At 61.1% G+C, this 14,638-nt stretch overlaps 1 protein-coding gene across 5 annotated transcripts in view; it reads left to right on the top strand.

Annotated features, from left to right (window-relative positions):
- The window catches only part of DAGLA (diacylglycerol lipase alpha), a 60,449-nt gene that overhangs the window by 25,239 nt on the left and 20,572 nt on the right, over positions 1-14,638 (top strand). For 3 of the 5 annotated variants that reach the window (XM_053925015.2, XM_045183437.2, XM_053925014.2), the window contains exons 2-5: positions 11,044-11,182; positions 11,560-11,771; positions 13,121-13,222; positions 13,601-13,739. In XM_053925015.2, coding sequence (XP_053780990.1) covers positions 11,088-11,182; positions 11,560-11,771; positions 13,121-13,222; positions 13,601-13,739 — 548 coding nt within the window. In that variant the 5' untranslated portion in view covers positions 11,044-11,087. Of the gene's footprint in view, positions 1-9,839; positions 9,949-11,043; positions 11,183-11,559; positions 11,772-13,120; positions 13,223-13,600; positions 13,740-14,638 lie in introns of those variants that run through there. The other 2 variants (XM_024574326.3, XM_045183438.2) reach the window with 2 other exon arrangements.

Raw genomic sequence — 14,638 nt, 5'->3', positions numbered from 1 at the left:
GTATTTAAATAAAGATTTAAAGTCTGTACGTGGATGCTGCCCAGCGCCCCTCTGTGCCGGATCCCGCTCTCAGCACGTGACAACTAGGAACTCACTTCGTCCTCACAAGGGCCCCATGGGGGAGGCGCATCATCACTGTCCCATTTGACAGACGAGGAAGTGGCAGTTGACTCGCCCTCAGAAGTGGCCTATGCACGGCCCTTGGAAGGTTGTGGCATCCGAGTGAATAGGGGCAGGAGGACAAATGCGGGGCCTGCACTGTCCTTAACCAGTGGCAGTGGGCCTCTGAGCCCCTGCCCCTTCTGGGAGGCCCGTGGCCACCTGTGCTTGGGTCCAGCTTTTCCCTGTCCAGGGAGGTGGGACAGCACGGGGCAGTGTGAGCAGCAGGAGAGTGCACCACGGACCCGGGCCTCGAGTTCCTGACAGTGTTTTCTGTGACCCTCTTTGTCCCCATGACTCAGGCCAGGAGACGCGCATGACAGTTGAACTAGCTGGGGCTCCTGCCTAGAGCCCCAGGGCCTTTCCTCAGCCAACCTGAGCCAAAACAGCAAGTGGAATTCTAAAAGTCAAGGCCAGAATGGACCTGAGAGGTCATCCTGTCCAGTGCCTCTCAAACATTGTTTAAGTTCTGAGACAGTTCAGTTCGAACACGACATTGCAAGTGTGTACATTGTGTGAAACGCCAGTTGGAAGGCAGCCAAGAGCTGCTCTGACTGATGTCCCCTGCCAGCCCCAGCTGTGACCACCTCCCCTCACCTGGGGCTGCCCCAGGGTTCCCAGAAACCCACTTTGAGGTGCACTGATGTCCTCAAAGCACTGATTCACTGGGCACAGGAGAGGAGGGGGCCACCGCAGGCGGCGCCTGGGCCCACATGCCCACCCCCACCCATGCTCCGTGGGACGGAGGATGCTAGTCCTTCCTGCTACATGCGGGAACTCTGCAGACCTCCTCCCCTGGGAAGGAGCTCCTGTTACAAAGTCACTCGATCCCCACCTGCTTCGGCGATGCCCAGGGAATGGTCGAAGTGAAACCCAATAGCCCGAGTGGCGGGCCTGTGCCCTAGATGGCCGTGCTGCCCAGGGAGGTGGCCTCACCGTGGGCCCATGGCCCATGCAGCCTTCCGGAGTCCGGGAGCATTTTCCCCAGTGCAGGCCAGACTCTGAGGCCCGGCCCGCAGAGGCGCAACGGACCAGACCCTGGTGGCTCAGGGTATGCTGGGCGTGGGGGTGGGGCCTCCCAGAAGGGAGGTGTCAGGCTAGGTGTGCCCGCTTAGCATCCTCATTAACAGCCTCATTAGGGGGCCCCTAATAAAGTGGAAGGTGCTAATTCCTCTAGGAGGTGTTGTCAGCACCTGGGACAGGGAATCTGTTCTGGGGAAGCTCTGAGACGTGGCCAGAGTCCTGCAGATGGACTGCCCTGTTGGGGGCTCCCAGCAAGTGGCCGGAGGGAGACCAGAGGCCCTGGGGGAGGTGTCGGGTGGGGACTGGGCTGGGGTTAGGATGCTGGACTGGACAGACAAGCATGAGCAGTGGACCTCTGGTCCTCAGGGCACCCAGAGGTTGAGCTGGGAAGGGGCTGCTGTGACATGCTGAAACTCAGAGACGCAGACAGGTGTGGGGCTTCCAGCAGGCGTTCAGGCATGGCCTGGGGCCCGAGCTCCCTGGTCTGAGCTGACCTGTGGCAAGGTGATTCCTGCCTCACTGGCACAGGGCGGGCTCAGCCCGGGCAGGTGGGCGCCTAGGAGATGACACCGTCCCTGCCTGAGAAGGTAGGTCAGGGTGCTGTGCAGGTTGCCCAGGGTGAGGGCGGGGTGGGTCAGCCTGGCCACCAGGGAGAGAGAGCAGGGCCCTTCTGTTTGGGAGTTGACTTAGATGACAGAAGATTAGCGCCAGGCCACGCCTCAGGGGCAGGGACTCTGTGCTGTGAGGAGTTCTGAGCACTCTCAGGGGAGGTGATTGATAAATAGTAACGGCGGCCACTGAGCTTTTCTCTGAGCCGAGTGTTTGATGTGCGTTATCTCACTGACTTCTCACGACTCCCTCTGAGGTGGGTACCTTCATTATCCCGTTTTACAGGTGAGGAAGCTGAGGCTCAGAAAACTGAAGGTCACAACTATAAGTGACAGACCAACGTTCCAACCCAGGGCTGCCCCGCCCCAGACCTGAGGGAGGCAGCAGTGAGCTCCTTGGGCAGCCCCCGCCTCCAGGTGCCGCCTCCAGGTCCGACAGCCCAGGGGAGGGTGGTTCTCAGGGAGACAGACAGGAGTAGGGATGTGCTGGAGCATGAGGGGACATGAGAAGACCACGGGGTGACGCAGAAGGGACTCGGTCCAAATAGAAACAGGCCCGGGATGGGTGCCTGCCCGCCTGCCGACCTGGCGATGTCCTCCCCACAGACAGGGGGGACGAAATGGCCCGGGGCTTGGGGATCCAGGCAGTCGGGCAGTGCCATCAGGCCAGCTGAGCCCCCCACTTTGGGCTGCACCAGGGTACCTCTCTCGCCCCTGCAACAGAATGAGTGTGGGACAAGGGCCCGTTCCTAGTTTCAGAAAATGAAGTTTCCAAGGAAGAATTCTGGAACCAAACATGGCCTGGCCAGAGCCAGGGAACCCATCCTGCTGGTGGGAAGAGGCCCATTCCAGCCACACTAAGTGAGCCTGGTGGAACCCTCCCACACTCCCCCACCCCGTGGAGGACCAGGGTGGGGCTCTGGGCGGGAGGAGGGCCTCTGCCCTCCCAGCTCTCCTCCTCCTTCCCAGCATCCAGCCGCCCTCCTGGACCAGCTAGCAGGAAGTGAAAGGCCCCAGCTGATTCCCAGGGATTTGGCCAGTGTCAGCAACAGAGCCAGTGGCAGATGGCAAATTCTACTTGCTGCAGACGAGTGGAAAATGCTTCGTGTGAGAAGAGAAGCTGGAGTGTCCACGATAAGTGATAAACAGAGCCCGCAGAGGGCCCCTCAGGAGCCTCAGGGCCTGGCGCTGCTGCTTACTGGCCTAGTGACCTTGGGCCAGTTACTTAACTTCCCTGGGCCTCCGCTTCCTCATCCCTAAAGTGGAGATAATAACTTACCTTATGAGGGTTGTTAGAAAGATTAAGTTAGAGAAGGTAATATTCACGAGCTGCTTGCTACAGTACCTGCCGTGTAGTAAATACTAGATGAGAGTTGTTTAGAAAGAAGCAGGTGACAGAATGACTGTTGGGGGTATTTCTGTGTGCAGCCCCAGGCGGCTGTAGGCATGGTCCCCGTAGTCGTAGTCGGGGCTGCTCCTTCTCACCCTCTTGTCTGAACTCCGTGCCGGGGCCCCAGGTTGCTCTTCACCGCCCAGCAAGCACGGTGCCGCTGGAGCCAGAGAGAACACAGCAGAGACACCTGGCTTCAGAGCCTGACTTGGCCCTTACTCGGTTATCTAACCTCTCGGAGCCTCAGTTTCCTCATCTGCGACATGGGAACAGCCATGGCCCCCAACAGGGCTGTAGCAAGAAAGACAGGAGGTGTCTCCCCCGGCCAGTCAAGGTCCTCTTGGCGGGGATTGTGGGGAAGGTGCCTGTGAGTCCAAGACCCTGAGGGCAGAGGGGAACGTGGGGCAGTGGCATCCCCCTCCTGCCCCAGCCACCCCAGGCGCACTGCCGCAGGCCTAGGGCCCAGGAGTGTGAGCACCCGTCTTGAGCTGAATCCGGCGCTGGCCTTGGGCAGGCTGGGCTCTGCCTTCTGCTCCCGCACAGCTGATGTGAGAAAAGCGACAGCTTTTGGCCCCTAACTTGGGTTGCACACACCCGGCACAGGCTGGCGGCGCATGTGGGCCCCCAGCCCACGTCTGCTTTCTCTCTGTCGCCGCCCTCGCCGCCTTCTCCCTTCCTGTGCCTTTCAGAGCCCAGCCCCTGTGTGGGGCCATGGCCCCGGGAAGGAGGGCGTACTTGGGGAGGAAGGAACTTGTGGCTCTTGTCGGCGTGCGTGTACGTGAGCAGTTGGGTGACGTCAGGCTTGTTCAAGTAACTCACAGAGGTGCGTGAGACCCCACCTTGCCTAGTCCTCGCCACAGGGTCTCTGGGCGAGCGCTGCACCTCTCTGCACCTCAGTTTCTTCATCCGTGAAGCTGGGGTAGTGCCGCCAGAGGCCTGATGGGGCTGGAAGGAGACGGTGCGCAGTTTAGCTCTGTGCCCGCTCCTGGCCGCACACATGGTGGGCTCCCCTGGGCTCGGCCTCCCACGTTCGCAGAATGGGGCTGACACCCACATTCTCCCTCACTGCGTGACGAGGACCCTAAGGGCCTGCCTCCTCACTCCCTGAGGGTATGTTTGAAGCCAGCCTCTGGGTTCAGAAACAGGCATTTAGCTGAATCCTGCTCTGCAGAAGCAACGTGTACTGGTTAAGACACAGGTTCTGGAACTGGGCTGTTCTGGACCCAGGCAGGTCACGGCACTCCCCGTAAAACACGGTGGCAGCAGTGCTGAGCGTGCAGAGTGGTTATGAGGATGATGTGAGCCATTTGCGACGGACTTACACACAGCTCAGTATGTGGTCGGCAACTGACCGGTGCCACAGGAGGCAAAACGACAGGGGCCCCCACCCCGAGCTTCCCCCATCGCCCTGGAGCCCTGGAGCTGCCCTGCAGCATTGGGGAAGGGTTCTGGTTAGGGTGTGTCGGCCCCTCCCCCCGAGAGAGGTTGACCAACCCTGCAGCCAAGAAGCAGAAGAGCAGGGATTTGACCCCTAATGAGGCCTGTGCCTTAGATACCTATGAAGAGAGAGCAGGGACCACCTGCCCACCCAGCTAGGTGAGAGGGGCCTGTGGGCAAGCTTGCCCCCAGCCTGGCCCCTCAGAGCTACTGCTCTCCCTGCAGGCTGCCTGGGCCCAGCCTCACGGCGGTTAATCCCCCACTTTGTCAGATGCCCCCCGCCCAAGACGAGAAAAGCTTCAGCATCCGACACAGAAACGCCTGGAACCCCATAGGCCGAGGGGGGCCAGCAGACAGCAGGGGCCTGTCCCGGTGAGCTTTTCTGGAGGACCTTCCAATTTCAAAGCCCTGTCCACGGAACCACGTTCATCGTGGGAGCGGAGTCCTGGGCCCTCCCCCGCCCCCCCTCACGAAGGAGCGGTGTTCACCTTTATGTCTTGCCCATGTGCAGTGGAGTCCCCCAGCCTTCTAGTTAATTCACATAGTTTTTGTTCTGAGGGTTATTGGTTTTTAAATGTATACTCTACCTTTTCATTGTCTGTGGTTCCTACAAGGCTCACACAGCCATTTGTTGTGAATACAAATAAATGCTAAGGTTTATTAACTAAGAGAAAGACGAGTCTCCCATTATCCCAGCTCCTCATTCTTCAGAAGAGGAAACTGAGGCCAGGAGGGGCGGTCACTCTGTGGCCTGGCGATGCTGCTCTTGGTCTGCAACTGGCAGCTCTAGGGTGTGGCTAGCTCTGGCCTGGTCATCAGCCTCAGCAGGCAGTGGTCCCAGGGCCCAGGGAGGGTGGCCGTGGGTGTGAGCGGCTCACGTCCTTCACCAGCTGAGCAACGGGGACCCTGCCTGCTGGAGGGGGAGAGCCAGCCGCAGCCGACTCGGAAGCCGTATGAGGGCTTGCTTCCTTCTTGCAGGGGGATCTCCAGTGAGGGAGCTCGTGTGCTGGCTTCCAAGAGGGCCATGCATGTTTAAGAGCCTGAAAGAGAGGATCTCAGCCCAGGCTCCCTGGGGCGGCACTCTGTTAATGGCGTGTCTCTCAGGGAGTTCGAGTGGGTATGCTGTGAGAAAGGAGAAGGGAGTGGGCCGGCTCGGGGACGCCGGGATGCTGTTGGCAGGGAAGTCCGGGAGCCTCTGGGGCCTTTCTGAACCTCTGTATCCTCACCCCTAAAAGGGGGTGCAGGACTGTGTCTGCAGCCCCTTCTAACTGACGTTCCTGCATCCAGTGGGGACTTTTGCACACCTGCAGGAAGGACCTGCGCCCCCTGCCTGCCCAGCCTCCTGCTCCTTGGAAAGTATGGGGCCGGAATCTCTGAGCCTCAATGCCCTCACTCTTCAGTAGTAACACTCGGGAAAAGCCAGCACTTGCTGGAATGTCCTGCGTGACAGGTGCTGTCGTGACTAAGTGACTCACTTAGCCCTCACGAGAGTTTGAGCAGGTTCTGTCCCCAGCCCCAGTTTGGAAGTGAGGCTCCGAGACACAGAGAGACTAGGTAACTTGTCCAAGGTCACGCCGCCAGGAAGCGCAGAGCCAGGGCTCAGACTCGGTCTGTTGCAGAGCCCGTGGAGTGGGCGTGTTTGCTGTCCTCTGCATCACTCCTGCGAGAGCGGAAGGTGGTTAGTCCAGGGTCGGGACTCAGGAGGTGTGCAGCTGACGTCACACACATCCCCGTGGCCTGGACCGGGCCATCATCCCTTCAGACTCAATCTCCAGCCCATCCCTGGGCCCAGATGCCCGAGGCTACCTCCTAGCAGGTGGGAAGTTTTATGAGCTGACCTGGAAGCTGGAGGTGGCACTGTTGGGGTCTCTCACAGCACATCCCCTGTGGGCACCAGGTACTGCAGACAAGCAAGGTGACCTCCCGTGTCCCACACAGTCAGACCCTGTGCATGGCCATCTGGAGGGTGGACACAGCAGCCCATGCCTCCCTCCCTGTCCTGGGAACTCTCGGCATGTGCCATCTGGGATCCACTGCTGAGGGCCTCCTCTCCCTCAAACATGCTCCCAGGGTCAAGCAACAAGGGCACCTTGGGATTGGGGGACAAGGCCCAGCCTAGGCGCTTTAGCCAGCAGCCCCCAGGGCTCGCAGTGGGGGGACATTACCCAGTCAGGATGTAGGTCTTCCCAGCCCAGCCCTTTCCCATCAGGGGGAGCCAGCCATGGGCGGTCCCAAATCCCCCTGCCAGCAACTCGCAGGAGCTCTGTTAATATGACAGCCACCACGAATAGTCTCGGGGTCTGCCAGGGCCTATGCAAACCCTCTGGTGACAACTTTACAGTCAGTTCTCCCTACAGACTTCTGGGGAGGGGGGTGTCACCCCCACTTTGCAGAAGGGGACAATGGGGCCCCTAGGCAGTGAGGACAGCCAGATGAGGCAGGTGACTCTCCCTGAGAAAGCTGGGGAGGCATGGGGTGGGGTGGTTCCACAAATGCCAAGGGTGTGAGCTAAGAGGACTCCTATGACAGGAGCAGAGCCCCCTCAGGGGGATATGAGATGCTTTAGGGCACAGCTGAATGAGGCTGCTCAGGAGGAGAGGGGCAGAGAAGGGGGGGGAAGGTGAAGGGCATGCAAGGCCCCTGTCCGCACAGACTCTCGGCTGAGCAGGGGAAGGGATGGGCAGCAAGGAATTGGCAAGTTCACTATAGGACGGCCTGCCCAGAGCTACACTGGAGTGAGGGGTTCCGGGATCCCATAAATGGGCAGCCTGTTCAGCCTGAGAAAGGTGAGGTGGCTGGGGGCAATCAGGGAGGGTTTCAAAGAGGAGGTGACTTTGGACAAGTCTAAAAAGATGAGTAGGGTTTTTTGCCTGGCAGAGGAACTGGGGTGAATGAAGCAGAGAACCTTCCAAAGAGGGGAATTTAGGGAGCTGTGAATTTGGGGGTGGTGGGGAGAGGAAGGTGGGGCAGTGTGAGAAGGGGCTGGAGCACCTCTCCAGCCAGAAGGAGCCTGCTGGCTGAGGGCGGGATCTGTGCTAGAGTCTCCCTACAGGCTGGGGGTATTTTCCTGCCCCAGGACTCAGAGAGGGCAAGGCCCTGTGCAGCGTGGCACAGCCCACCTGCCGGAGACTGAGGCCCGTAGCCGCTGCCCAAGGGGCTTTGACTCTGCCCCGCAGGCCACAGGGAGCCCCGGGAGGTTTTTAAAATAGGGAAGAGCATGTGCATTTTTAAGAAGACTTTTGCATCTTTAGGAAGAGGAACTCCCAGAATTGTTAATACTTAGTGCAGGGACCTGAATCACCATCAGGGAAATTGGGCTTTGTGGGTGGGAAAGAAAGGGGCTCCCTAGGGTCACTCAAATCATCCCATCCTTGGGGGGGTCTTCTGGCACCTCATTCATGCTTGCCTGGGCTAGGGGCTCAGCCAGCAGTATGGGGAACCCTAGCCATGCCCCTGCTCTTCCCCCCCTGGAGGGGGTGCCGTGCCCCCCCCAGAAGTGCCCCTGGTCTGGGGTTGGGCGGGGAGGTTGGTTGGGGGGCATCGTCCCTGCGCCCCAGGGAGGAGGGCCAGATGGTCTGAGGCAGCCCCAGACCAGGAAGCAGCCTCTGCCCTCCCCCCTCCTGAGACATTTCCTCCAGATGAAATCACATCTCCAGCAGGGGAACAGGCCCCCATTGTGAGGAGCTGGGGTCTCAGAGAAAGGACATCTTTCAGGCCCTTAAAAATAGCAGCCCTGAGATTTATGAACCGGCATGGACTGGGTCGCCCAGCCTCCGCCCAGCAGCAGCACAGCCCTGCCACCCTCTCCCCAGACCACAGCCTGTCGGTGACCGGCTGGAGATCTGCTGGCCCGGCCCAGCAGGGTTCACACACTCCCCCTCTGCCTCAGCCTCCCCCCAGGCACCCCCCCCACCCCGCTAATACCCCAGGATCAGCACTGCCATTTCCCAGCGCGGCGAGGGCACCTGTGGACGGCCTCCTATATGGTCCTCACCCGGACTTTTAGCAGGTGGGGTAATCGACCGATGAGGAAACTGAGGCACCACCAGTAAGTCACATGTCAGTGGGTGGTGGAGCCTGGGCTCCCAGCACTGTGCCTGGGACTCTGCAGTGGTGGGCCGGCCCTGGGTGCAGGCCCGAGGGGGCAGGGTGTGGTCCCCAGGCCTGCAACAGGGCACCCGCCGGGCTCCACATCACCTGGCGGGCACCGGCACTGACCACGGCTGCTGGCCTCAAGCTTGGGGGCAGAGGCGGCCACTGGCCACGTCACTCCCGTGTCTAATGATCTTCAGCCACCTCTGTGGGGCCAGGGGCCAGGCCGGCCCTACTGCACCCACCTGAGAGCAGGGAGGGCAGGGCCATGCACACTCTCGGGGCTGCCTGTGGGTTCGAAGGGGATGTGGGAATGGTGTGTGTGAGTTTAAGGAGCATTCTAGACTCCAAGGTGGGAGCGAGAGGCGATTGAGAAGGCCCCTCCAAACCCCTGGAGGGACATACCTAAGGACAAGATGTTCTGGGCTGCTGGCAGGGGCAGGGTCCTCGCCCACCGCCCGCCGCCACCTGCCTCCAAAGGGCTGGTGCTCCACCCATGCCGGGCCTGACTAGAGCAGGAGGCGGAGTTGTAGCACCTGCTGGGTGGGCACTGGCCCTGTGCTGGGCCTGGGCCTCTCAGTCATTCCTTCTGATGAGGGGGCCCCCTGGGCCCAACCCCACACCCCACCTTACCCTCCGGGGGCCCTCTGGAGACCGGGAGGGTCTGTGGAGACCTGGTGGCCAATCCTCAGCTGTTGGCGGCTCTGTCCTGCCCTGGCCCCGCTGCCCCCACAGTGTCCCAGCCTCTCCCACCCCGTCCTTTCTAACCGAAGCTGGTGCTGCTGCTGTGCTGTCAGCCCCCTGTCACAGACGCCCTGGCAGCCCGAGGCCCTGCAGCCCCAGACCCCACCCCGGCCACCACAGCACCCGGCTGGCGCTCTCCATCCTTCTCCCTGCTTCCCAGAATCCGGGCTCGGACTCCTCCTTGCAGAGAGTGGGATGATGTCACTTCCTGAGGGGGGGGGGTAGGCACGACCCTGCAGACTAGCCCGCCAGCCCGCCTGCCAGGCAGCAGCAGCTAGATGAAGTGGCTGCAGCCGGGAGAGGGAGATGGAGACTCGCTGGGCCGGATGTGCTGGCGGCCCCACGCCCCTGGCCCACCCTCAGGGCTGTGCCCGGCAGCTGGGGGAGACTTGCCTGCTTCCTTCCTGACTGATGCTGTCTCCGAGGACACTTGTTTTCCCTGGAGCCATCACAGGGAGTGGAGGACTTGCCACCAGCCCCTGGACCCTGTGCCATGTAAGCCCCTGCCAGCCTGGGGCAGCTGTCCCCCAGCGGGACCTCCCATGGCAGGACTGCTCTGCAGGGCTGCCCCGGAGTCCCGCTCTGGGGTCCCTGGGCCAGCCCCTGCGGGAGCCTTTCAGCCTGCTCCACGACCCTGTTCCCCTGGCTCCAGGGATCAGGGCCCGGGTTCCTGGGCACTCGTCTGTCCCTGAGCTTCCCTTGGCAAATTTGAACTCTGTGACTTCAGAGAGCTGGGCGCTGGCCAGTAAAGGCTGCTTGGCTCCGGGTGGGCATAGGAGGTGTGGTTTTGGGGGTGGGGTTACCGTTCAGGGCTCACCCACTGCCAGTCCAGCAGGGGCGCTGGGGACCTCAGACATGCTCTTGACCCTGGATCTCAACCATGTGCTTCCCTACCAAGTGGTGTAGCTGAGGTTGGGAATTCTGCCTGGTGGGTACAAAACTAAGCCATAGAGCATGCTCCTGGGGTTCTAGCAAAGCGAGAATTTGAAGACTTCCTCCAACAAATATTTACTGAGCACCTACTATGTGCTGGGCACTCCTACCTCCAGGCTTGCCGTCCCTTACCCCACCTGTCCCAAGGCTTTCAGCCTTCTACCTGCTCTGCCTCTCTCCTGCCGGGCGCAGGCTTGTGTTTGATGTGGGACGCCCCCGCCCCATCTCAAGGACTGCAGGCACTGGGCCAGTTTCCTTGTTGACAGGCAGTGACAGGGCTAGGGGACCTCCCTCGACCCAGCATAGGGGAGGCAGTGGGGGAGCCCAGGCCTTGGGTGGAGCGGAGCAGTTACTGTTGAGATAACCCCAGGCACAGCTGACCCCGAGGGGAAAGAGCCAGTCTTAGGGGCCAGAGAGACCTCAGGAGTAGAGAGATGCCAGGGTCTGGCTGCTGAGGTCCTGCATGCTGGCACCGGGGGTGGAAAGGACGAAGGTGGGTCCTGCCCAAAGATGGGTTCACACTGCCGGGGTCCTGGAGGCCTGTGGGCTCTGGGGGCTGGGAGAGATGCTTGTGCTGCTGAGCGAGCCTGGCCAGAGCACAGTGACCTGGGTGCCTCGGTGGCCCCGGCAGCCACAGGGTCCTCCGCTGTCTTTCAGGAGGTGAGCGCCAGGCCCGCTGAGCCTCCGCAGAGCTGCCAGCCATGCCCGGGATAGTGGTGTTCCGGCGGCGCTGGTCTGTGGGCAGCGATGACCTCGTCCTGCCAGCCATCTTCCTCTTCCTCCTGCACACCACCTGGTGAGTCTTGGGGCCACCGGCCTGGGTTTGAAGAGAAAGGGCTAGAGGGAGTCTTTCCAGCCATCTCTCCGGATCCTGTCATGCTCCCAGCTCCCAAGGTGTATGCTTGAATCATACAGCCCCTGGGGTGACACCCACACGGAGCCCAGGGACCCCACCTGGCCACCACCAGACGGAGCCCAGCCCTGGGCGGGGCTGCTGCTGTCTCCCACAGCTGGCAGCTGGCTCCCTGCTCTGCTTCCCTGCCCCTGGTGGCACCTGGGCCCTCAAAGGCACTGGATGCTGGTGGGCAGTGGCTCTGCGCCCGCTGAGCCCAGGCTGGGTGGGGTGGTGGGAGGGGTGCAGGCTACGGCCCCTCTCACGTGCCGGCCCCCCAGGTTTGTGATCCTGTCTGTGGTGCTCTTCGGCTTGGTCTACAACCCCCATGAGGCCTGCTCCCTGAATCTGGTGGACCACGGCCGCGGCTACCTGGGCATCTTGCTGAGCTGCATGATCGCCGAGATGGCCATCATCTGGCTGAGCATGCGCGGAGGCATCCTCTACACGGAGCCCCGGGAATCCATGCAGTACGTGCTCTACGTGCGCCTGGGTAAGGGCCGCCCGCCTCGGGTGGGGGCTGCTCCGGACCACCCCACCCGCACCCTCCTCTGTGCTCCGTCACGCAGCCCACGAGTGTCGGGACCTGCGATGGGGCCCGGCAGACTCACTGGGCTTAAGTTCTAGACCAGGGACAGGCAGACCTGGGCCGAAGGCCAAACCCAGCCCGCTGTCTGTTTTGTGAATAAAGTTTCACTGGGGCCCAGCCACACTCACTCCTTCCTGTGCTCCTTGTCTCTGGCTGCGTTCGTGTGACAGCAGCAGAGCTGAGGAGCTGTGACAGAGAGTATGACCTGCAAAGTCCGATGTATTTACTCTCTGGCCTTTACAGGAAAAGTTCACCCACCCTGTTCTAGGCTGTCTTTTCAGCTGCTCTGTGACCCTCCCTGAAGACCCCCTTGCCCCCTTGCCCAACCCCCTGCCCCAGCCCAACCGTCCTGGGAAAAGCCCCCAGGGGCCTGCACCAGCTGGTTCCCAGGAGGGCCAGCCTCCGCCCTCCTCCTGGCCTTCTCCCCATCCTTAGCGAACACTCCTCTTGTGGTCCTATGGACCGTGTTAGCCCTTCCCTCACGTTAACTCTGGGAGGAGCTATTATTAGTCTCGTTTTACAAATGGGGGGGCTCTGAGGCCCAGGGGGTTAATCCGCTCCCTCAGGGCCACACCGCTCATGTGCAAACATCAGAGCTGAGGTTTGAACCCAGGCCGTCTGGCTCCAGAGTCTGGCTGCAGTGCCACACAGTGCTGCCTATGGAGATGGGGCTTCCAGGGCTGCCCAGTTCCCACCCCCAGCCCCGCCTCAGCCTTGGGCTCAGGGTGCCTGGAGCAGCCGCTGCAGTGCCCCCCTCCTTCCTCCTGCCTCCAGTGCCAGAGGCCCCTTCCTGGGGAAGCAGCAGTTGCCCTGATGTGGGCACTCTCCAGTCTAATTCTCACATAGCAGTGTCTCCCACAGACATTGTCACCCATTTTACAGATGAGGAAACCGAGGCTGAGAGATACTAGGTAACTTGCCTAAGATACGTCTGATTCTAGAGTTCATGGTTATAACCCTAAAATCCCAAAAGAGCAGGGAAATGCCTCTTCATCGTCCACCTTTCCAGTCGCCTCCTCTGGGAGTGTTGGGGCCAGAGGGCACATTGCAACGGGATAGAGTTATGGGGGGAGCTGCACTCCCCGGGCCCTCTCCTCCATGAGGCCTTGGGGTGGGGAGCAGTGGGGGTCTGATGCCCCTGCTGCTGAGCTGGCCGAGGCCCTGCGGTAGGAGGAGCCAGGCTGAGGTTCCAGGGCCCTTCACTGTGGACAGAGGGTGGCCATCCTTCAGCCAGGGCCCTGCTGTCCTCACAGCCATCCTGGTGATTGAGTTCATCTACGCCATCGTGGGCATCGTCTGGCTCACTCAGTACTACACGTCCTGCAACGACCTCACTGCCAAGAACGTCACCCTTGGTATGTCAGCCAGCCGTGGGGGCGGCAGGGACAGGGTAGGAGAGGAGCCCGAGTACAACCATAGGGAGGCAGTTTCTAGGAGGGACTGTGGGCTCACCCGTGTGGGACCCCAGTCTGGGGGTACAGCAGCAAGCACAGAGCTGCCTGGGACAACAGTTGAGGGCCCCTCAACGTCTCGCTGGAAACCTCGCCTGCTCTGTGCCAAGGGTGGGCCTTGGGGTGACGGCCCAGAAGGGGATGGCCACATGGCCAGAGCCTGGAGCCAGGGCTTCTGAGCCTTGTTGGGTGCTGGCAGCAGTTGGGGTCAGGGAGCTGGTGAGCCAGAGAGGTGTCCCCAGCAGCACCTCTACCTCTTGTTTCCCACTGCTGCCCCCGCAGGAATGGTCGTCTGCAACTGGGTGGTCATCCTTAGCGTTTGCATCACCGTCCTCTGCGTCTTCGACCCCACGGGCCGCACCTTCGTCAAGCTGAGAGCCACCAAGAGGAGGCAGCGCAACCTCCGGACCTACAACCTACGGTCAGTTGGCCGGGCGGTGGGCAGTCCCCTCGTGGGATTTGCTGACAGGTGGGGAAGGCTGTCCCCACGCCTCCCAAACTGCATCGCAACCTGTGTGAGCCACGGGCTTGGCCCACGCCTGTCCCCGCCTCAGTTTCCTGGTCTATAAAGTGGAGTAATGGTAGCTCCCGCCTCACACTACGGTTCGGAGATTTAAAGTAGATAGCACCTGCCCAGTGGCCAACACAGCGTTCACAGTGGCGCGCACACAGTGAACGGTGGCCGTCGTCCTCATCTTCAACGCCAGTAACCACGGCAGTACTAGCAGGAGGCATGTGCAAGCTGAGCCCATCATATATGTTAACTAACAGTATCTCCATGGGGTAGCTGTTACCATCATCCTCCCTGCAGATGAAGACACTGGGCCGAGGAGAAGCTATGTGACTGGCCTGGGGTGACTCAGCTGCTACGTGATGGGGCTGGGACCAAGCCCAGGCAGGCTGGCTTGGGAGCCCATGCTCTTAACCACTGGCTAGGCTGCCTTGAGGGTTAAGGGAGCTGGAGGAGGTTAGCCAAGGAAGGCTTCCTGGAGGGGTAGGTTTTCCCTGGTGTTTTGAAGAATGGGGAAGGCTGAGCCATGGCAGAGAGAATGAGGGAGGGCACCTAGGGTCACAGCAGTTCTTGTTTATTGAAAGAAAAAGAGAGGGGGTTTCCAGGATGGGCCACAGTCAGCCCTGTTCACGGAGCTTGTGCTGAGAGTCAGGCCCTGCCCTTTCCACCGCCAGCCCTCCTGCCAGCCCTGGTGTGGCCGTGAGTCCCGTTCTGCAGCTAGGAGTCGGAACCCCAGGGAGGCCCCGGGTCACGCTGGTGGAGCATGGAACTGGCTCTGCATGTGCAGCGTGGGGCAGCGGGGTCAGGAG

This window comes from Desmodus rotundus, chromosome 5, assembly GCF_022682495.2.
Source record: "Desmodus rotundus isolate HL8 chromosome 5, HLdesRot8A.1, whole genome shotgun sequence".
Lineage (NCBI taxonomy): Eukaryota > Metazoa > Chordata > Mammalia > Chiroptera > Phyllostomidae > Desmodus > Desmodus rotundus.
The sequence above is the reverse complement of the archived record's forward strand: the minus strand, read 5'-3'. Positions and strand labels throughout refer to the sequence as shown.